The sequence below is a fragment of the Rhinoderma darwinii genome, chromosome 1, assembly GCF_050947455.1.
Source record: "Rhinoderma darwinii isolate aRhiDar2 chromosome 1, aRhiDar2.hap1, whole genome shotgun sequence".
In the NCBI taxonomy this organism is placed as follows: domain Eukaryota; kingdom Metazoa; phylum Chordata; class Amphibia; order Anura; family Rhinodermatidae; genus Rhinoderma; species Rhinoderma darwinii.
The window spans coordinates 50,653,230-50,677,347 of record NC_134687.1 but is presented as its reverse complement, the minus strand read 5'-3'; the positions used below and the strand labels follow the sequence as shown (position 1 = coordinate 50,677,347).

The 24,118-nt window shown below is 45.7% G+C and overlaps 1 protein-coding gene across 6 annotated transcripts in view; it reads right to left on the bottom strand.

The window, feature by feature from the left end:
* The window catches only part of LOC142749990 (cytosolic beta-glucosidase-like), a 93,974-nt gene that overhangs the window by 31,047 nt on the left and 38,809 nt on the right, over positions 1-24,118 (bottom strand). For all 6 annotated transcript variants that reach the window (XM_075858669.1, XM_075858677.1, XM_075858710.1 and 3 more), the window contains exon 2: positions 23,368-23,540. In XM_075858669.1, the coding sequence (XP_075714784.1) occupies positions 23,368-23,434 (67 nt within the window). In that variant the 5' untranslated portion in view covers positions 23,435-23,540. The remainder of the gene's footprint in view (positions 1-23,367; positions 23,541-24,118) is intronic.

Genomic DNA, 24,118 nt, shown 5'->3' with positions numbered 1-24,118 from the left:
TGCCTATGACGCAAAGAACACCGTCCCCACTGTCAAGCATGGAGGTGGAAACATTATGTTTTGGGGGTGTTTCTCTGCTAAGGGCACAGGACTACTTCACCGCATCAATGGGAGAATGGATGGAGCCATGTACCATCAAATCCTGAGTGACAACCTCCTTCCCCCCACCAGGACATTAAAAACAGCTCGTGGCTGGGACTTCCAGCACGACAATGACCCGAAACATACAGCCAAGGCAACAATGGAGTGGCTCAAAAAGAAGCACATTAAGGTCATGGAGTGGCCTAGCCAGTCTCCAGACATTAATCCCATCGAAAACTTATGGAGGGAGCTGAAGATCCGAGTTGCCAAGCTGCAGCCTCGAAATCTTAATGATTTACAGATGATCTGCAAAGAGGAGTGGGCCAAAATTCCATCTAACATGTGTGCAAACCTCATCATCAACTACAAAAAAGTCTGACTGCTGTGCTTCCCAACAAGGGTTTTGCCACCAAGTATTAAGTCTTGTTTGGCAAAGGGATCAAATACTTATTTCTCTGTGCACAATGCAAATAAATATATATAATTTTGACTATGTGATTTTCTGTTTTTTGTTTTTTTTATATAATCTATCTCTCACTGGTAAAATTAACCTAGCCTAAAAATTCTAGACTGTTCATGTCTTTGACAGTGGGCAAACTTACAAAATCAGCAAGGGATCAAATACTTATTTCCTTCACTGTATATCAATTATATAGCAGCAGCATAGAGGAGATTATACAGAGGTAATGAGCAGTGTAGCTGTGAATCCAGCACTGGGGTGAAATAGAAATCTTAGCAGTAGTCTGTGTGTTTCTCACTCTGCTCCTGCTTCCTCCCTGTGCTCACCCCTCCACTCTCCATAGACTTGTATGCAGCGTGTGTGTCTCTCTGCTCCTTCCTCCTGCTCCCACCTCCCTTCTCCTTAGACTTGTATAGGCAAGCAGTGAAGAGACACACCCCCACTTTCTGAAGTTTGACAATTCCACTCTGCAACTAGGGACGTCCAATGCTTGACAACAGGGGCTGGACAGATTACAGGAAGGGAGACACCTAGAGGTAGTAACATTCTCATAGAATTTTATTGGCTAAAGCAACAGAATTTCAATCTATATATATAGATTCCAAGAAACAGGCAGCACTTCAGAGATGTAGCAAAAATAGAAAAATATGCCTTACTCCATCAGTCAAGACAGCAACGTTTCAGCTCTACCATAGAGCCTTTTCTCAAGCTAGCTTGACTGATGGAATAAAGCACATTTTTCTATTTTTGCTACATCTCTGGAGTGCTGCCTGTTTCTTGGAATATACATTTTGGGGGACTTTGGTCGTATCCCTGGCGGGCTTGCCCCCTCATCTTTATGAACTGACTGTGCGGTTAACATTTTTGTGTTTCTCTGTATATATATATATCAGGTATACTATTAGATTAGCATAAGTACTTTTAAGAGTTAGTGTCCATTTGAAGGAAGCTTTGTTTGTGCATTGGTATATAAGCCAGTTGTGGTGTGCTTTATTTTGTACTATGTCTTTAAATGCTGTGTTTAATTACTTTTCATCCTCAGGAGACATATTATGTTGTTTATGTGTGCTGTATTGTTTGCACTGTAATTTTATTTTTCTATTTAGCAAGTATAGGCAGTGAGAGTTGGCTCGTCTCCGTGCTGGGAGAAATGGTCTGTACACCATCAATGTTGATGCTGCGCCAAAACGGCTTTGGGGACGTTATCAGCATCGCTACGCTGCTTCCTCACACTGAGGGCAGTGCCTAGTACATAAAAGACGTCTGTTCCCACCATCCCGTGTTCAGTGTGTGGGCAAAGCCTGAGGAACTTGCAGTGTGATGTACTGCTGTAGGAGTATGGAGGAGGAATGTATATGAGAAGCTGATTTTTGTGTCCCGAGCGGCATGTGTGCTGACCTTGAGACTTAAGTGGGTTCAGGGACATTGATGGGTGATGGACTGGAGCTGCCCGTGTGTTGCCAGTGAGCTCTGCGTGCGCAGTGGACGGGCAGGAACCTCGACGGGGAGTGCAGCAGGTCAGTACAGCATCCTGTTGAGGCCTGGTGCAGAGCCTGGCTTTTTTGAGGACATCCCATGTATCAGAAAGGAGTACCCTTGACTCTGTCCTGTGGAAGTGGTAAGCTAGCCTGCCATTATCGCCTGCCTGAACTGACTTTAATCTACATTAAGAGACTGTGCCTCTCAAGTGATACTGCAGAGAAGTGTCATTTCCATTGCGGTGATCATTCCAAATTGTGATCATGATGATAGAAATCCATAGATGCAAATCTAAGGCAAACAAAAGGTTGTAGACTGAGCCCTGAGCAGCAGCATGCATGTCACAAGCAGTGAGCAAAGTCCAGCCCACTGCAAAGATGGTCGGGAATGATTTTTTGGGCAATAAATGTAATGACGGGGTAGGGAGAGACAGACAGGTGAGCCCTAATCTACCCGCCACTCTGTCCCTGCCTACTTGCACGGCCCGTCCTAGGCGACGACGTACAACTGGGCGACGGTCCCTACGCTCAATAAGTGCACGACAGACCAACAGACAAGGGTACACAGAAACTAAGGGAAATGGGGCAGTTGCCCATGGCAACACCGTGAGCAACAAGAGTAGTGAACGAGCCGAGTCAAACCAGGAGTGTACGAGGTACCAAACGCAGAGCAGGAAAGTAGTAGTAAAGCCAGGGTCAATTTGAAGCAGAGGACAATAGTACAAGCAGGAGAAGCAGAGCCAGGAAACAGAAGAATCACAGGCAAAGGAGGAGCAGGAAATGAGGGTATAAATAGACAGAGGGCGGGAGCTAGCTCCGTCTGGCCAGGCTGTGATAGGTTCTCCCACTCCTCAGCCTCCCAGCCTGAGTGGTAGCAGATCGAGTCACTCTAACAGATCTAGGCACAGATGCAGGCTGATTAATCACGGGCGTCGACAAAGAAGCTGTGTCAGGCAAATCCATTACAATAAATTTACAGAAATCAGGAATCAGCCTGGAGGAGATTCAGTCGCAACAGCAAAATTCGAAGATTTGTCATCAGTTAGAAGTTCAGACTTGGCTTGGGATAAGAAAGCAGATACAAAGAGAAAAAGGAGAGCGACCAGGAGGAAGTTGGTATCTGTGGGAGCTGCCATTGAAGTGGGAAATAACCTGCTTCACTCTCAGACGTTATTATGCATAATTAAGCTTAATAAAATTTGTAAAAGGTAATAAAATCAGCAAAAATACAAAATGAAAGGCAGGTGGCCAAGGATAGTAAAACAAATTCCACAACATTCTTCAAGTATATAAATGCAAAAAAGACAAGGTCTGAACATGTAGGACCCCAAGATAGTGGTAATGGGGAGTTGGTCACAGGGGATCAAGAGAAGGCAGAGTTACTAAATGGGTTCTTCCGCTCTGTATATACAACAGAAGAGCAGCTGATGTAGCCGGTGCCAGTGCTGTTAATATATCAGTTGATATACTGAATTGGATGAATGTAAATATGGTCCAAGCTAAATTAAACAAAATAAATGCACACAATGCCCGGGGACCAGATGGGATACACCCTAGAGTTCTTAAGGAGTTAAGTTCAGTTATTTCTGTCCCCCTCTTCATAATATTTAGAGATTCTCTAGTGACTGGTATAGTGCCAAGTGACTGGCGCAGGGCAAATGTGGTGCATATTTTCAAAAAGGGCTCTAGGTCTTCCCCGGGTAGTTATAGACCAGTAAGCTTAACATCCATTGTGGGGAAAATGTTTGAGGGGCTATTGAGGGACTATATACAGGATTATGTGACAAAAAATTGTATTACAAGCGACTGCCAGCACAGTTTTACTAAGGACAGAGGTTGTCAAACCAACCTGATCTGTTTTCATGAAGAGGTGAGCAGAAGTCTAGACAGAGGGGCCGCTGTGGATTTAGTGTTTTTGGACTTTGCAAAGGCATTTGACACTGTCCCTCATAGACGTCTAATGGGTAAATTAAGGAATATAGGTTTAGAAAGTATAGTTTATAATTGGATTGAGAATTGGCTCAAGGACCGCATCCAGAGAGTTGTGGTCAATGATTCCTACTCTGAATGGTCCCCGGTTATAAGTGGTGTACCCCAGGGTTCCGTGCTGGGACCACTATTATTCAACTTATTTATTAATGATATAGAGGATGGGATTAATAGCACTATTTCTATTTTTGCAGATGACACCAAGCTATGTAGTAATTTTCAGTCTATGGAAGATGTTCGTGAATTGCAAGCGGATTTAAACAAACTGAGTGTTTGGGCGTCCACTTGGCAAATGAGGTTTAATGTAGATAAATGTGAAGTTATGCATCTGGGTACGAACAATCTGCATGCATAATATGTCCTAGGGGGAGCTACACTGGGGGAGTCACTTGTTGAGAAGGATCTGGGTGCACTTGTAAATCATAAACTAAATAACAGCACAATGTCAACCAGCTGCTTCAAAGGCCAGTAAGATATTGCCGTGTATTAAAAAAGGTATGGACTCGCGGGACAGGGATGTAATATTGCCACTTTACAAAGCATTAGTGAGGCCTCATCTAGAATATGCAGTTCAGTTCTGGGCTCCAGTTCATAGAAAGGATGCCCTGGAGTTGGAAAAAATACAAAGAAGAGCAATGAATCTAATAAGGGGCATGGAGAATCTAAGTTATGAGGAAAGATTAAAAGAATTAAACCTATTTAGCCTTGAAAAAAGACGACTAATGGGGGACATGATTAATTTATATAAATATATAAATGGCACATACAAAAAATATGGTGAAATCCTGTTCCATGTAAAACCCCCTCAAAAGACAAGGGGGCACTCCCTCCGTCTGGAGAAAGAAAGGTTCAATCTGCAGAGGCGACAAGCCTTCTTTACTGTGAGAACTGTGAATCTATGGAATAGTCACCGCAGGAGCTGGTCGCAGCAGGGACAGTAGATGGCTGCAAAAAAGGCTAAGGGTATGTTCACACGCACTAATTACGAACGTAATTCGGGCGTTTTTGCCCCGAATTACGTCCGAAAATAGCGCCTCAATAGCGCTGACAAACATCTGCCCATTGAAAGCAATGGGCAGACGTTTGTCTGTTCACACGAGGCGTAATTTACGCGCCGCTGTCAAATGACGGCGCGTAAATAGACGCCCGCGTCAAAGAAGTGACCTGTCACTTCTTTGGCCGTAATTGGAGCCGTTATTCATTGACTCCAATGAATAGCAGCGCCAATTACGTCTGTAATGGACGCGGCGTTCAAGCGCCTGCACATGCCGTTACGGCTGAAATTACGGGGATGTTTTCAGGCTGAAACATCCCCGTAATTTCAGCCGTTACGGACGCCCTCGTGTGAACATACCCTTAGATAATTTCCTAGAACAAAAAAATATCAGCTCCTATGTGTAGAAATGTTTTACTTCCCTTTTCCCGTCCCTTGGTTGAACTTGATGGACATGTGTCTTTTTTCAACCGTACAAACTATGTAACTAATACTATATAATAATGACCAGATATAGAAAACCTAAATTTTTTTTAATACTATTTCATGAAAAAAAATTATTATTATTATTATTATTGTAAAACACATGATGACAACCTAAATGAAGTGACTGAACTCATAAGCGCTCGATCGTCGTCTATCATGTTTCCTGGTCATTGCTGTGAACAGCTGTGGAAGTAAAGCGATTCAATCAGTAAGTGAATGGAGGGCTAAGTGTTCCCAATATGTTGAGAAGTCCTAAGGGCCGTTCCCAATTGTTCTTGCAGATGTAAATGACTCACAGTCCTTGTCAATTAGTTCTCTAATATGTCTGCTTATTCGGCAGTCTTGGAACATGTTGAACGGCACTGGAAACATAAAGTACATTTATTCAGATACAAAGTCAGAACTGGAAGAATGTTCTTAAATATTCTACTCTGTCTAACGAAATCCTGCTCCCTATATCAGCTTCCTATATACACCGTTCAATGTATAGTAGAAGTGATTTGGGTAATAAAGGAGAACAGTAAAGGAGAGTTGTATTCCTCGTAACTCCTCTCCCCGTGTCACCCGCTGAATACAGGTGCTGTTTACTACAACCAGTATTGTAGACGGTGGGTGCAATGTGCGAATAGTCAGAACAACCATTCTGCACGTGCCATAAAATTACGGCTGTTGTATTTTCTCCTAGCTCAAGCACGAACGTTTCAGATTTAGGCCCACGCACGTGGCTTCCGGTCCACATGAAAATGGCGCCGGATTTCGCTCTGCGAACGAGCTTCGTTTTGGTCTGTGTGGGAGCGGCGCATGCGCCATTCCCACACAGACGGCGTACGCTGCAGAGAATGGAATGGCTCCCGTTTGCATTCTCTATGTGGTTGTATATGCCGTATTCCATCTCTGTATGTGTCGTTAATCGACACATACAGAGATGAAAAAAAAAATGGCAGCCCCCATAGAGAAGTAAAAGTAAGAACAAAGTAAAAAGTACAAAAGAACACAAATAAATAAAATTTATGTTAATATCATATTAAAAGCAGTACGATAAAAAAAAATAATAATTCATGACACCTTCCCTTTAAGTGATAAAATGGTGTCACACTAGCGGAGCTTACAGCATACTGTATTATTACTGAGAAAAATATATCACAGTATGCAGCAGGCTCCCTCTAGTGGTGGCAAAATGCAACAATTTAACTCTATGGCTATATAAGGAATTTGGAGCTTTGTGTCAGAAATAAAGAGCTCCAGCTCCAATAAAATATATATAAAGTGGACATTCACTTTAAGTTCTCAAGGCTTTTATTTCTGTCTTCCTCTGGGTTAAGGCAGTAATGTGTTGTTCCCATCAAAGACATTTATTGATATATTTATTTCAGTCAACAGTGCTACCAACCGAGCGACCAAGCTGCCCCTATACTGATTCGATATGCCATACACGTCTGATCAATTTGACCGGGGATTGACTGCTGGGATCCTCACTGATCCTGAGATCGCATTCAGTCACTCCAAATTATAGTTTTATATATATATATAATTGTATGTGCTTTTTTATACATGTAGCATTGACCAAAGTGGAAAAAATAAAACACCAGTTTTTGGCAAAAGGCACTTAACAGCTCCGTGTGTCAGCTACGTATGACGCGCGGCTGCGCGATTTTCGCGCAGCCGCCATCATTATGACACTCTGTTTGTATGTTTGTAAACAGAAAAGCACGTGGTGCTTTTCGGTTTTCATTCATACTTTTAACTGCTGTTGCGCGAATCACGCGCGTCACACGGAAGTGCTTCCGTGTGCTGCGCGTGATTTTCGCGCACCCATTGACTTCAATGGGTGCGTGATGTGTGAACAACGCACAAATATAGGACATGTCGTGAGTTTTACGCAGCGGACGCACGCTGCGTAAAAATCACGGACAGTCTGCACGGCCCCATAGACTAACATAGGTCTATGCGAGGCGCGTGAAAATCACGTGCGTTGCACGGACGTATTACACGTTCGTCTAAATAAGCCATCAGGCAGAGTATAAGAAGAATGGAGGAAAAATACATTGTACACATGAACATACACATGAATACTTTCAATAGGTGCAGATGCATTTGAGGAATCCCTGTCAGATCTTACACTTACTGCCCTTTTAAGTATCATTTAACAGATCTAAGTAAAGCACTGAATCAGGTGTCCGCCAAGAGCAACCGGGCTGAGCAGATTCTAATGTAAGGAATGTTTAAAAGGCAATTACTGCATTCCAGCCATGTTCTTCTTTCATTTGATGTTGTCTCCCTCCAGTGGCCAAAAGATGTTAATACGGTTCACAATAAAGTGGCCAAACCTTGTCTATAGAAAAGCGATGTGCTTCTGACAACCAGTGACACAGATTTAATACAAATGAAATCAAATAATTAGATTTGTCCCTTTGTAGCTTTTTTTGTGTAAATAAATCCTCCTTTATTAGTTTTGTAATAGGTTATAAAAATCCATAGCTTTATTAATCTATAAAGTTTGCTGTGCATAATATTGGTATATTTCAGAATTTATTCTATTGATTTCTCAGTATAAAAGGGTTGAAAGTGAATTTTCCCACATTGATTTTTGGCTGAATTAATTCAACGTAGCCTCCCTCTCTGAAATACACTTTTTTGTTTCAATTTTCATCTTGGGTTCAATATATTAACCTTCAGTATAATGAACATTTAATGATATTTGAGGAATGCATTGTTACAATATAATATCTTAGTATCAGGGACTGTGTACAGGGACTGAAAAATAGCTGTATCTTTATTTATAGATATACAATCAAGTTCTTTAATCCAGAATCACGTTTTGTATAATTCTACTATGTTAATACATTGTATTACTTATCTCGCGCTGATCCTGAGTTACAGTCTGGATTATATCCCAGTGCTGCTTTCACAGTTCTTCTGGTTGCCATTGGAAACAGTCAACAAGCTTGTTGACAGATACAACCCTAATAGCTTTGCTGAGCTCAAACGATGCAGTGGGACAGTTAGTTTTTCCTACATTATATGACTTTACTGTAGCGTCCATGGCGCGGGCCGTCAGGTTTACTCACCTCCTGTCGCCCGCAGCCATGGATCCGTGAGCGATGGTTCCCATCTCCTTCCTAGGAGACGCCAGCGCTCACTTCCGCACCGGTCTGCTGTGTCCCGTAGGGTGCGCGCGCACGCTCGTGCCAGGCCTTAAAAGGCCAGTGCGCGAACAAAGGAGATCGACATTACCTGTTCCTGTTTCCCGTGCTGTGCCTCTAGTATCAAGTCGTGCCACGTCCTGTGTCATCTGCCACGTCCGGAGGAATCTGCCACGTCCTATGTCATCTGCCACGTCCTGGGAGAGTTTCTTCAGCTGCTGCATCCTTGCTGACCCTACATCAGGGAGACCTTTCCGTGGGCGAGTATGCCATTCAGTTCCGTATCCTAGCTGCTGAATTGACCTGGAACGAGGCTTTGGTGGCTACATTCTGGCAGGGACTGTCTTGAGGGATCAAGGACGAGCTGGCTGCTCGCGATCTGCCATCTACCCTGGACGATCTTATCCTACTCGCCTCCCGGGTCGACATGAGGATCCGGGAGCGTTCCCAAGACGTTCTCCGGGAGAGAGAACTTCCAAGGCTGGATTCTACTTTTCAGCAATCCTCCTCAGTCATCCCACCAGAGGACCCTATGCAGAGTAACTTCTGGACTTTGTCTGTATTGCGGCCTCAGAGGCCATATTGTGCGCCTGTGTCCCCAGAGGCCAGACAGACCCCATTGCCTAGGACTGATTGGAGAGACAACCCTAGATGGAACGGTACCTAACAAAGCATTCTGTTCCAAGCTGACTATTCCTGTGACCCTAGTATCCGGCGAGAGGACGCATCAAGATTCTGCCTATCTTGACTCCGGTTCTGCTGCAAACTTCATCCAGAAAGAGCTTGTGGATTGTCTTCAGTTGCCCACTGTCCCCCTAGAGACATCTTTGGCTGTTGCCTCAGTTAATGGACTGCCTCTGCCTGATCCCATCGTTTCTAAAACCAAGCCGTTGAAGCTCCAGGTTGGAGACCTTCATTCTGAACGGATTTCTTTCCTTGTTTTGCCCAAGGCCATCAATCCTGTTCTACTGGGCCTGCCTTGGCTTTGACTACATGCCCCAGTCCTGGACTGGAATTCTGGAGAGGTTCTCCAATGGGGCTCCAAGTGCCATCCTGTCAAGCCTCCTCTGCCTTAGTCATTGGCGGGACTGCCGCCCCAGTTTGCTCAGTATGCAGATGTTTTCAGCAAAAGGGAGGCTGAGACGCTGCCTCCACATCGGACTTATGAATGCCCCATTGAACTGGTTCCTGATGCCGCTCTCGCCCGTGGTAGAGTATATCCTCTCTCCTTGCCTGAGTCTCTATCCATGTCGGCCTATATCAAGGAGAATCTGGAGAGGGGTTTCATACGAAAGCATTCCTCCCCGGCCGGGGCTGGATTTTTCTTCGTTAAAAAGAAAGACGGATCCCTTCGACCCTGCATTGACTACCGTGGTCTTAACCAGATCACGGTCAAGAATAAATACCCGTTGCCACTTATATCTGAGTTATTTGATCGCATACGAGGAGCCAAACATTTTTCTAAACTAGAACTGCGGGGGGCTTATAACCTAGTCCGGATTCGCCTGGGTGATGAATGGAAGACGGTATTTAACACCCGGGACGGGCACTACGAATACCTAGTGATGCCCTTCGGACTGTGTAACGCTCCCGCAGTGTTTCAGGAGTTCGTTAATGATATCTTCCGAGATCTCCTGATCTCGATGATATTTTGATTTTCTCCATACAGCGGTTCCTGGGATTCGACAATTTCTACAGTTTATTCCTAACTTCTCTTCTCTGACGGCTCCCATCTCTACCCTTACCAAGAAGGGTGTGAACGCCAAGGTGTGGACTCCAGAGGCAGAGTCCCCATTTATTAGCCTCAAGAAAGCCTTCACTTCAGCTTCGATCCTCCATCAACCTGACGTATCTTGGCAGTTCTCACTGGAAGTGGACGCTTCCTCTGTTGGTGCAGGTGCACTTCTGTTCCAGTGGAGCTCCAAAGGAAAGGCGGTAGTATGTGGCTACTACTCAAGACTTTTTTCTTCTGCTGAGCGCAATTACTCTATTGGAGATCGGGAGCTGCTGGCCATCAAATTGGCTCTGGAGGAGTGGAGACATCTTCTAGAGGGCGCTGCTCACCCCATCCTGATCTTCACCGACCACAAAAACCTTACCTACCTTCAGTCTGCACAACGACTGAATCCCTGTCAAGCCAGGTGGTCGCTGTTCTTCACCCGTTTCCAGTTTGTTCTCCACTACCGTCCCACGGACAAGAATGTGAGGGCCGATGCCCTGTCCAGATCATTTGAGATGGAAGACACGGTGGAGTCTCTTCAGACTATCATAGACCCGTCCTGCGTTGTCACCACTAATCCTCTTCAGATTAGAGACATCTTTCCCGGGAGGACTTTTGTTCGGTTGGCAGACAGGAGAAGAATTCTCCGCTGGGGACACAGTTCTAAACTGGCTGGGCACGCTCGTGTCCGTAAAACCCGAGACCTGATTGCTCGTCACTTCTGGTGGCCCACGCTACCTAAAGATGTTCTGGACTTTGTCTCTTCTTGCACGTTGTGCCAAGTTACTCATTCCAAGCCCGCTGGCCTGCTTCAATGCCCCCTGGCAGAACATTGCGATAGACTTTGTCACAGACCTTCCCCCCTCAGCCGGATGCAACACTGTCTGGGTGGTGGTGGACCGGTTCTCTAAGATGGCGCATTTTATCCCGCTGACCGGCCTACCTTCTGCTCCTCGACTGGCGAGTCTCTTCATTCTACACATCTTTCGCTTGCATGGCTTGCCTCTACACATTGTGTGCGACCGGGGCGTTCAGTTTACTTCAAAGTTCTGGAGAGCCCTCTGTAAACTCCTGGATGTGAGATTTGACTTTTCCTCACCTTATCACCCCCAGTCCAATCGGCAAGTTGAGAGGATCAACCAGATCATGGAGAATTATCTCCACCACTTCATCTCATCACAGCACGATAACTGGGTACAGCTTCTTCCATGGGCCGAGTTCTCATACAACAACCACACAAGTGAATCCACCACCTCCACTCCATTTCACATTGTGTACAGTCAACATCCTAGAGTCCCTCTCCCAGTATCGACCACATCTCAAGTACCAGCTGCTGACTCGGCTTATGGGGATTTTTTGCAAATCTGGCAAAAGACCCGGTCCTCTATTATACTGGCAGTCGATCGCATGAAGCGAAAAGCAGAAACTACTTCCGGGGACTAAAGTCTGGCTGTCCTCTCTGAACATTCGCTTGAAGGTACCCTCATACATGTTTGCTCCCAGGTTCCTTGGTCCTGTCGAGATTTTGCAACAGATAAACCCTGTCTCCTATAAGGTGCAGCTGCCTCCTATCCTCAGAATCCCCAACTCCTTTCATGTGTCCCTCCTGAAGCCTGTGGTCCTGAACCGCTACAGCAAGAATTTTAGTTCAACAGTTGCTCCCAGCGGTTCTTCTGATATATTCGAGGTGAGAGAGATCCTGGACTGCAAGAGGGTAGGAGGAAGGACTTTCTATTTGGTGGACTGGAGAGGGTTTGGTCCTGAGGAGAGATCCTGGGAGCCAGAAGAGAACCTCAGTGCCCCTGCGCTTATTAAGAAATTCCTCTCTCGCTCTGAGCCCAAGAAGAGGGGGCGTAAGAGGGGGGATACTGTAGCGTCCATGGCCGCGGGCCGTCGGGCTTACTCACCTCCCGACACCCGCAGCCATGGATCCGTGAGCGCTGGTTCCCATTTCCTTCCTAGGACACGCCAGCGCTCACTTCCGCTCCGGTCTGTTGTGTGCCGTAGGGTGCACGCGCACGCTCGTGCCCGGCCTTAAAGGGCCAGCGCGCGCACAAAGGAGATCGTCATTATCATCAACTGCCACGATTTCCTGGTCTATAAGAAGGCCCCAGGCCTTCTGATCCTTGCCTGAGCGTTGTTTTCCCAGTCTGTCTTGCAAATGGTCCCTTAGTGTTTCCCGTTCCAGTTGTTTCCCGTGCCTTGTTACCTGTTCCTCGTGCTGTGCCTCTAGTATCAAGTCGTGCCACGTCCTGTGTCATCTGCCACGTCCTATGTCATCTGCCACGTCCTATGTCATCTGCCACGTCCAGAGGAATCCGCCACGTCCAGAGGAATCCGCCACGTCTGGCGCAACCTGCGGTACCTGTGCCATCCGCCACATTTGGCGTTATCTGCTGCACCCATTTCCATCAGTGCCAGAGCTGCGACCACTGTCTGGACTATCCAGGTACCCTCGTGCGGGACATTGTATTACTGGGGTTTCCTGTTGTTTGGCCAGCCGCCTCCCCGCTACTGCGGTACGGCCTAGTGGGTCCACTAACCCTCTTCGTGACATTTACAATGTCTGCAAGCGTAAGGCTACATTCACATGACAGTGAAAATGGCCGTGTGACGACCGTATTTTTAACGGTCGTCATATGTCCGTTTTCAGAACAGTGAAGTTTTATGGATGTATTAACATGACCGTCAAAAAATAGGACATGTCCCATTTTTGGCCGTTTTCACAGCCAGACGGCTCCCATAGAACTCAATGAATCAAGTTTTAATAGCAGTTTTTCAGGAATCAATCCTTGTAACTTTCAGGTAAAAACTGATCCTGGCTGAGGACTTCCTGGACACAGTGTGACTTTGAGCGCTGAGCCCGGGGAAGCCTTTGACATTACTGTCCATATATGGACAATGAAGTCAGGGCTTTCAACAATGGAATCCCCGGCCATAGCATTGCAAGACCTCTGGCCGGGGACTCCTGTCTTGGGAAAGCCCTTGATGTCACTGTCCATATATATCCCCCCCATGTAGATAGCACCCCACTGTAGATAGCACTAACCACCCCACTGTAGATAGCACTAACCACCCTTGCAGATAGCACAAACCCCCCTGTAGATTGTCGTCGTCCGCACCGTAGATGGCACACCCCTGTAGATAGTGCCACTGTAGCTCCCTGTACGAGCGGAATCCCTTGCCAGACCCCGCTCTGGCCGGGGATTCCGCTCCCGGAGAAGCCCCTGATGTCACTATCCATATATGGACAGTGACGTCACGGGCTACTCCTGGAGCGGAAACCCCGGCCAGAGCGCTGCCGACGCTCAGGCAGAGGATTCCTCTCTTAGAAAGAGCCCCTGATGTCACTGTCTATATATGGACAGAGACGTCAAGGGCTCCGTTTAGGAGCGGAATCCCTGGCCAAAGGGATTCCGCTCCTACAGGGAGTTATAGTGGCGCTATCTACAGGGAGGGTGCCATCTACAGGAGGCGTGGGTGTTGGTGGTATTTACAGGGGGATGGTGCTATCTACAGGGGGGTAGTGCTATCTACAGGGGGGCACTATCTACAGGGGGTGTGGCGCTATCTACATAGGCACTGTGGCACTATATAGGGGGTGTGGCACTATCTACAGGAGACACTGTGGCACTATCTACAGGAGACACTGTGGCACTATTTAAGCTCTGGCACTTTGCATGTGGGCATTATGTCACCTTATATGTGGGCACTGTGGTACAATGTAGGCACTATCTATATAGGCCACTGTGGCACTATGAGAGCATTGGCACTTTACATGTGGGCACTATATTGGAACTATCTATAGTGGCTACTGTGGCACTATGTGGGCATCCCTCTAAGAGCGGAATCCACAGGCGAAAGTGTAGGCAACACACTGGCAGGGGATTCCGCTCACGAAGGAGCCCCTGACGTCACTGTGCATATATGAACAGAGACGTCAGGGGCTCCCTCTAGGACCGGAATCCCCGGCCAGAGCATCGGCTGCTGATTCCGCTCCTGGATGAGACCTTGACGTCACTGTCCATATATGGGCAGTGATGTCAGAGCCTGCTTCTAAGAGCGGAATCCCCTGTCAGAGCGTCGGCAATGCGTTCTGGCTGGGGATTCCGCTCCTAGAGGGAGCTACAGTGATGCTATCTACAGAGGGGGTGGTGGTGCTATCCACAGAGTGGGTGCTGGTGCTATCTACAGGGGGGGGGTGGTGGTGCTATCTACGAGCGGAATCAACACTCTGGCCGGGGATTCCGGTCCAGGAGTGGCCCCTAACGTCACTGTTCATATATGGACAGTCACGTCAAGGCTTTTCCCAAGACAGGAGTCCCCGGTCAGAGAGCTGGCGATGATCTCAGAAGAGACTCCGCTTCTAGAGGGAGCCCCTGTAGTCACTGTCTATATATGGACAGTGACGTCAAGGGCTTCCACGGGCTCAGCGCTGAAAGTAGCGCTGTTACCAGGGAGTCCTTGGCCAGGACATTAAAAACCTGATCCATTAAGTTCTATGGGACCCGTCGGGCCGTGAAAACGGCCAAAAATGAGACATGTCCTATTTTTTGATGGTCCGTGTTCATGGGCCGTTAAAAAACGGCCACGTGTTTACACCTATAGAACTTAATTGTTCTGAAAATGGCTGTGTAACGGCCGTTTTTCACTGTTGTGTGAATAGGGCTTTAGCTGTAAAATGGTGTTTAAAGATAAATATACAGTTTAATCCTTTCACTGCCAGGGTTTTTGGACATTTGCACCTCGGGTAGCCAGGACAATTTTCACATTTTTGCACAAATAAGTACATTACAAAACAAAAAATCTGACTAAACCCCCATAACTATATATTTTCTTATAATAGACATCTGGCACATAGATTTAATGCCACTCAGCACTTTATACAGAAAATAAATGTCATGCAAATGCATAAAAATGTATATTTTTAGATAAAAATTTGATCCAAGCACAAAATTAGAGGCACCACACATCCTAAAAATTAATTTTTTTATATGTGCAGAGATCATTCATACACCCCATGTCGACGTTCCCAGGGGTGTGTGTTAACGAGGATGTGTCACTAGTTTATTAATTTCCTATTTCCTAACTAATCTAATAGGCGCTATGATGCTGATAACTACAGTAATTTGTTTTCAAAAACATTTATTATTTGCAAAGTTATGAGCATTTTTCTAAATATGATAATGTGTCTCTAATAGCCAAATAGGAGGTGACTCTTTCTTTTCACTCTGGGCAGTGTAATGTTTTCTGTATGACGCTGTCTAATCAGCATTGAGCTTCTCCCCCTTCCCTGCCCAGCAAAACAGCCTGATCATATAGTATACAACCTCCAATCCCGACTGTGTATTTAACTGGTGATATATCCGGTTGTGTCACAGCTAGGACTGTGATCCTGGTGTCATATGAAATATTAGAATCTCCTATTTCATATGCCACCACTGTTCTAGGTGGTCCGCAGCCAGAGATATGGCTATTTCAAGTGATCCCCCTTAACTCCAACCTCAGTCTCTCACACTGTGTGAAGAAGCTTCATGCTGATAGGACAGCGTCAGAGGCATTGATGTAGCTCCACCTCAGGAGAATCGCAGTTGTTACCTCCCAGTTGCCGAGTATAGCCTCATTTGAATATTTAGAAAAAAGATCATAACTTTTAAAATAATAAATGTTTTGGGACACAATTTTCACTGGCATTATGAGTGTGAGAGCGCCTATTAGATTAGCTAGGAGATAGGGCATTACTAAACTAGGGACAGATCCTCTTTAACCCGTTAGTGACCGCCAATACACATTTTAACGGCGGCCACTAACGGGCTTTATTCTGATGCATATGCCTTTTTACGTCGCTGCATCAGGATAAAGTAAACAGAGCAGGGAGCCGTGAAATCTCCCTGATCTCAGCTGCCAGATGTAGCTGAGGGCTGGGGGCGTCCCTGCTCTGCCAGGTGAGATCGATATTAGTATCGATCTCACCTGTTTAACCCTTCAGATGCGGTGCACAATAACGTGCACCGCATCTGAGTGGTTTTGGAGAGAGGGAGGGAGCTCCCTCTCATCCCACTGACACCCGGCGATAAGATCGCCGAGTGTCTGTGTCTCCAACGGCAGCCGGGGGCCTAATTAAGGCCCCCGGGTCTGTCTGTAGCGAATGCCTGCTAGATATGCCGGAGGCATGACCTAGCAGATGCCTGTCCGTGTTAAACGGACAGGCAGTAATACACTGCAATACAAAAGTATTGCAGTGTATTGTAATAGCGATCGGATGATCGCATATTAAAGTCCCCTAGTGGGACTAGTAAAAAAGTTTAAAAAAAAGTTTAATAAAGTTAATGAAAAAAAAATGTGAAAAAAAAAATGAAAAACCCACTTTTTCCCCTTACAAACCGCTTTAGTATTAAAAAAAAACAAAATAAAAAAGTTACGCATATTTTGTATCGCCGCGTCCGTAACGACCCCGACTATAAAGCTATTACATTACTTAACCCGCACGGTGAACGCCGTAAAAAATTAAATAAAAAACGACGGAAAAATTGCTGTTTTCGGTGAATCCTGACTTTAAAAAAATGTGATAAAAAGTGAACAAAAAGTCACATCTACTCCAAAATGGTACCAATAAAAACTACAAGTCTTCCCGCAAAAAAAAAGCCCTCATACAAACGCATCGGCGAAAAAATAAAAACGTTACGGCTCTTCAAATATGGAGACACAAAAACAAATAATTTTGAAAAAAAAGCGTTTTTACTGTGTAAAAGTAGTAAAACATACAAAAACTATACAAATTTGGTATTGTTGCAATTGTAACAACCCGCTGAATAAAGTTATTGTGTTATTTATACCACACGGTAAACAGCGTAGATTTAGGACGCAAAAAAGGGTGGCGAAATTTCAGATTTTTTTCTATTCCCCCCCAAAAAAAGTTAATAAAAGTTAATCAATAAATAATATGTACCTAAAAATGGTGCTATTAAAAAATACAACTTGTCCCGCAAAAAACAAGACCTAATACAGCTATGTAGACGCAAAAAAAGTTATAGCTCTTGGAATGCGACGATGGAAAAACTTAAAAAATAGCCTGGTCATTAAGGTCTAAAATAGGCTGGTCAATAAAGGGTTAAAGAAACGCCAAAACTACAGCAATGCACCAACTAATTCTTATTAATATTATTATATACAGTAGGTATATAATTTTTCATTCCCCTATACAAACTCTAAGACTATGTTCACACAGGGCGGATACGCTGCGTAAAAAGCAGACAGTGTATCTGTCCTAATCCTGTCCTGGGAATTACGACTGAAAAACCGCACCAAATTGTGATGCAGTTTTTCGGCCAAAATGTCTGTTGCGGAAAACTAGACTTAGAAAAAAATATTTATACTTCTCCTCCGACGTCGTGCAGCCTGGCCTCCTGGGATGACGTTTAGTCCCATGTGACCTCTGCAGCCTGTGATTGGCTACAGCAGTCACATGGGATGAAATGTCATCCCAGGGGGCCGGCCTGGATGAAGAAGTACAGAATTCTGGGTAAGATTAGAAAATTTGTAATTTTTTCTGGCCGCAAAAAACGAAAAAAATCTACTATTTGTTGCGGGTTTTACCTCACCATTGAATTCAATGGGGAAGACCCGCAAAACAAAAGCATTATTAAAAAAAATATGAAATGATAGTTACCCTTTAAAAAAAACAACATATAAGTCCTTTAATCACTATTTAGATATAACGGGACGTCCAATAATCCAGACAAGGAAGCATTACATGGTTCATTCTCATTGGAGGGTTTCTCTTAGGGCTTATTCAGACGAACGTATAATACGTCCGTGCAACGCTCGTGATTTTCACGCGAGTCGCACGGACCTATGTTAGTCAATGGGGCAGTTCAGACTGTCCGTGATTTTCACGCAGCGTGTGTCCGCTGCATAAAACTCACGACATGTCCTATATTTGCCCGTTTTTCGCGCATCACCCACCCATTGAAGTCAAGCCGGATTCACACGAGCGTGTGCTTTTTGTGCCCGAAAAAACGCTGCATTTTGCGCGCGCAAAAGGTCCATAAAAGCTCCGTGGCTGAAGAGGCCTGCAGTGAGGGAATGGGGCCAATTAAGTATATTTAAGTTTTTTATTTGTTTGGGTAGCACCATATACAGGGTGTGTGTGGCACTATCTACAAGGGGGGTCTGTGTGGCACTATCTACAAGGGCGGGTCTGTGTGGCACTATCTAAAATGGGGGCTGAGTGTGGCACTATCTACAGGGGGGGTCTGAGTGGCACTATCTACAAGGGCGGGTCTTTGTGACACTATCTACAAGGGGGGCTGAGTGTGGCATTATCTACAAGGGGGGCTGAGTGTGGCATTATCTACAAGGTGGGCTAAGTGTGGCACTATCTACAAGGTGGGCTGAGTGTGGAACTATCTAAAAGGGGGGCTGAGTGTGGCACTATCTACAGGGGGGGTCAGAGTGGCACTATCTAAAAGGTGGGCTGAGTGTGGCACTATCTACAAGGTGGGCTGAGTGTAACACTATCTACAAGGTGGGCTGAGTGTAACACTATCTACAAGGTGGGCGGGTCTGTGTGGCACTATCTACAAGGGCGGGTCTGTGTGGCACTATCTACAAGGTGGGCTGAGTGTGGCACTATCTACAGGGGGGGTCTGAGTGGCACTATCTACAAGGGGGGCTGAGTGTGGCACTATCTACAGGGGGGGTCTGAGTGGCACTATCTAAAAGGGGGGCTGAGTGTGGCACCATCTACACGGTGGGCTGAGTGTAACACTATCTACAAGGGGGCTGAGTGTGGCACTATCTACAAGGGGGGCTGAGTGTAACACTATCTACAAGGTGGGCGGGTCTGTGTGGCACTATCTACAAGGGCGGGTCTGTGTGGCACTATCTACAGGTGGGGTCTGAGTGGCACTATCTACAATGGGGGCTGAGTGTGGCACTATCTACAGGGGGGGGTCTGAGTGGCACTATCTAAAAGGGGGGCTGAGTGTGGCACCATCTACACGGTGGGCTGAGTGTAACACTATCTACAAGGGGGGCTGAGTGTGGCACTATCTACAAGGGGGGCTGAGTGTAACTGTCACGAAGCGGGTTAGTGGACCCACTAGGCCGTACCGCCGAAGTGGGGAGGCAGCGGGCCAAACAGGACACCCCAGAAATACAATGTCCCGCACAAGGGTACCTGAATAGTCCAGATGGTGGCCGCAGCTTTTACACAGATGAGATGGGTGCAGCAGATGGCGCCAAACGTGGCGGATGACACAGGAGCCGCAAGTTGCGCCAGACGTGGCGGATTCCTCCGGATGTGGCAGATAACACAGGACGTGGTGGATTCCTCCGGACGTGGCAGATGACACAGGACGTGGCGGATTCCTCCGGACGTGGCGGATTCCTCCGGACGTGGCAGATTCCTCCGGACGTGGCAGATGACACAGGACGTGGCACGACTAGATACTAGGGCAAAGCACGGGAAGCAGGAACGGGGAACAAGGTACGGGTAACAACAGGAACGGGAAACACTAAGGGACCATTTGCAAGACAGACTGGGAAAACTAACAACGCTCAGGCATCGAACTAGGGGGCTGGACCCCTCTTATAGCCCAGGGTACTCACGGGTCAAAGGTCGTTCAAGATGTCCAGTGCGCGCGCTGCCCCTTTAAGAGCGGGGACGAGCGTGCGCGCGCACCCTGCGGGCTCCGGCGGAGGTGAGTGTATGCAAGCGCTGGCGTCTCCTGAGGAGGAGGCTGGGGCCAGCGCTTGCCGACTCGTGGCTGCGGCTGTCAGCGGGAGGCTGGAGCTGACAGCCCGCAGCCACGGACATTACAGTATCCCCCCTCTTACGCCCCCTCTTCTTGGGACCGGAGCGAGAGAGAAACGTCTTTAGAAGAGTAGGGGCATTGAGGTTCTCCTCTGGCTCCCAGGACCTCTCTTCGGGACCAAACCCCCTCCAATCCACCAAATACAAGGTCTTTCCTCTCACTCTCTTGGTGTCCAAGATCTCCTTTACCTCAAAGATGTCCGAGGAGCCGCTGGAAGCAACCGCAGGGCTGGGAGTCTTGGAATAGCGGTTTAGCATCACAGGCTTCAGGAGGGAGACGTGGAAGGAGTTGGGAATGCTGAGGGTAGGAGGCAGCCGAAGCTTGTAGGCGACAGGGTTGATCTGCTGCAGGACCTCGAATGGTCCAAGGAACCTGGGAGCGAACTTGTATGAGGGCATCTTCAAGCGAATGTTCCGAGAGGACAGCCAGACTTTAGTCCCCGGAAGATACTGAGGCGGCTCTCTTCTCTTAGTATCTGCCTTTCGCTTCATGCGATCTACTGCCAGCAAAATAGAGGACCGGGTCTGTTGCCAGATTTGCAGGAAGTCCCCATATGCAAAGTCAGCAGCGGGAACCTGGGATGAAGTCGACACAGGAAGAGGGACTCTGGGATGTTGACTGTAGACGATGTGAAACGGAGAGGAAGTGGTGGACTCACTTGTGTGGTTGTTGTAAGAAAATTCGGCCCATGGTAGAAGCTGTACCCAGTTATCGTGCTGTGAAGAGATGAAATGGCGGAGATAATTTTCCATGATCTGGTTGATCCTCTCAACTTTCCCATTGGACTGGGGGTGATAGGCAGAGGAAAAGTCCAATCTCACATCCAGGAGTTTACAGAGGGCTCTCCAGAACTTAGAGGTAAAGTGAACCCCCCGGTCGGACACAATGTGACGAGGCAAGCCATGCAAGCGGAAGATGTGCTGGATGAAGAGACTTGCCAGACGAGGAGCAGAAGGTAGGCCGGTCAGCGGGATAAAATGAGCCATCTTAGAGAACCGGTCCACCACCACCCAGACAGTGTTACATCCTGCTGAGGGGGGAAGGTCTGTGACGAAGTCCATCGCAATGTGCTGCCAGGGGGCATTGGGTACAGGCAGAGGTTGAAGCAGGCCAGCAGAGGTGAGTGGGTGCAAGCGCTGGCGTCTCCTGAGGAGGCTGGGGCCAGCGCTTGCCGACTCGTGGCTGCGGCTGTCAGCGGGAGGCTGGAGCTGACAGCCCGCAGCCACGGACATTACAGTAACACTATCTACAGGGGGTTGTGTGCCACTAGTTACAAATATTTACTACTGGTATTCAGCTCAGACCTTCACCTGAGGACAGACCCTGGTAAGCGGAGATTTGCTAAAAGTAGTTGAGTACCACATCCTGTCTCACCAATGTCTGCTGTTCCTCCCTCATTCTTTACACTGCTGCCTATTCAGATTGAATTCTATCTGAAAACACAAGATACCCCCCCCCCCCACGGAGAAGCAATTTCCATGAAAGAAAAGACTAATTATATAAACAATCAACTAAATTACCAGTGAGAAAAACAGGAAGCTGCCACACATGTGCAATGGCAAATGAGCCTCAATAAGGGGGTTCTTTGCATTTTTGGAACTTAGCAGAAGACCTATAAATAATCCTTATGATACGTCATGTAAATCTGATAAATTCCAGTCGACAAGCGGCTTCCTGTTCATTAATTTGGGCTCCATTTGGGCAGCAGGGCGCTGGCATTGCGAACAACAACCTCTCCTACCTACCACACAAGTCAAATAAGAAGTAGACAGTAAACAGATCCTTAGAGAGAACTCTTAAATGGATATACAAGGAATACACATTGAAGGCTTTTGTGTCGACCCCCACGATTAGCAAAATGGAGAGGCAAAGTTCCTGCAGTGCAATGTGTATTCCGGGAAATCCTCTAAATTTATATTGGATTTAAGGAATATTGTGTAACTTTTTTTTTTACCACAGTTAAATGCCTATAGCTGCCACTTATATAGTCGTTCAGTAGTAGGATAGCGGTTAAAAACTATGTGAACCTTTGTAGCCTATTTTTTTCTTTTTAACTCATTAAGTGCACGGCCAATTTTCATTTTTTCATTTTTATTTCTTCCTCTCCGCCTTCCATGAGACATTACTCTTTTATTTGTGAGTCAACATAGCCATATGATGACTTGTTTCTTGCGGGAAAAGTTGTGGTTTTTCATAGCACCATTTAATGTACTGCATAATGTACTGGGAAACTGAAAAAAAAATATTTGTGAGGTCGAATGGGCAAAAAAACAAAAATGACGTCATTTTTTTGGGGAGTTTCGCTTTTTATGGCGTCCGTCAGGCAGTAAAAACAACATATTCACTTTATTCTATGGGTTGAGACGATTACGGCGATACCAAATTTATGTTTTTTTTTTTTAATGTTTTACCACTTTTATAACAAAAAATTTTTTGTGCCGCCATATTCTGAGAACCATAACTTTTTATCTTTCAGTCTATTTAGCGGTGTGATGGCTTATGTTTTGAAGGACGAGCTGTCGTTTTTATTGCTACTATTTTGGGGTACATGTGACCAAAAAACAGCAATTTGGGTGTTTTACTTTTTTTTATTTACGGCGTTCTCCATGCGGATTAAATGTTATTTTGTATCAGTTTGGACTTTTACGGACGCGGCGATACCAGGTATGTGAACTAGGAAAAATAGGGAACATTTTTTTTTTTTTTTACTTTAATACTTTTTTTTGGACCATTAAAAATAAAACGTAACTGTTTTTTTACTAGTCCCCCTAGGGGGCTTGAAGCAGCCATCGTTGGAACGCTTGCACTATACACTGTCAGTCTCATTTGAAGCCCTTGATAGAAGTACAAAGATGGCAGACCTGGGGGTCTTCATTAGGCCCCCAGTCTGCCATGACAACACGCCGCGATACAGCAGGCACTTTTAATACCGTTTAATAATTCAGAGTTATTTTGTGTTATAAACGGTCCAATAACGGATTGAAAACTACAATATGGTGGATGACATTTTCAAGCTTGTTGGACAGATTTTTGTCTCTTGCATCAAAAAAAGGAGCAAATTATGGCTCTAATGTGACAAATTAATAAAAAACAGCCATTGAAGCCAAGATTTATGTCTGTCTTTCTAACACTTGCCATGTCTCCAATGAACAACGGATGGGATAAGATAAGAACGTTGCTGGTGGCTTCCATTTTTACCTTCAATCTGATAGGCCGCTGTTGCTGCTCCCCAAGCAAATGATTCAGGAAACTGTAAACTGTCCATTGTCTTCTCATGTATCGCTAGGAATGGCAGAGCTTGTTATATTGTATAGTCTACGATACCGTGTCCTGTTTATCCTGTTGTTCGCTGTCCCAACTATATCCTTAATCTGGAAAATAAAAAGCATGTAGCTTATAAAAGTTCATTCATTTTCACAAAATGAAGCATAACGTTTGTACAGCAATTTAGAGCGAACTACAGAAATGTAGAAACTTGACATGACATTGCTATTAATGAAATGCACACTAGATGGCGCCATTGCAGCATTTCATATACAACTTTAGAAAAAAAGAATAAAATTCACAGTGCACTATAAATGACATATTTAATTTATTCTGCGGGTCGATGTGATTACCGCGAGACTATATGTATATATTTTTTTTATGTTTTACAACGTTTGCATGATAAAATCACGGTTTTAAAAAAATATTTCGTTTATGTGTTGCCGTATTCTAAGAGTCATCACTTTTTTATTTTTCCACCAAGAAAGCCGTCTGAGGGCTTGTTTTTTGCAGAAGAAACTGTATTTTTTATTGATACCATTTTTGGGTACATGCAACTTTTTGATCCCTATTTATTCAATTTTTTGGAAGCTGAAGTGACTAAAAATAGCAATTCTAGTATAGTTTTTTTTTAATTATTTTTTTTACAGCGTTCACCATGCGGCATTAATAACATTATATTTTT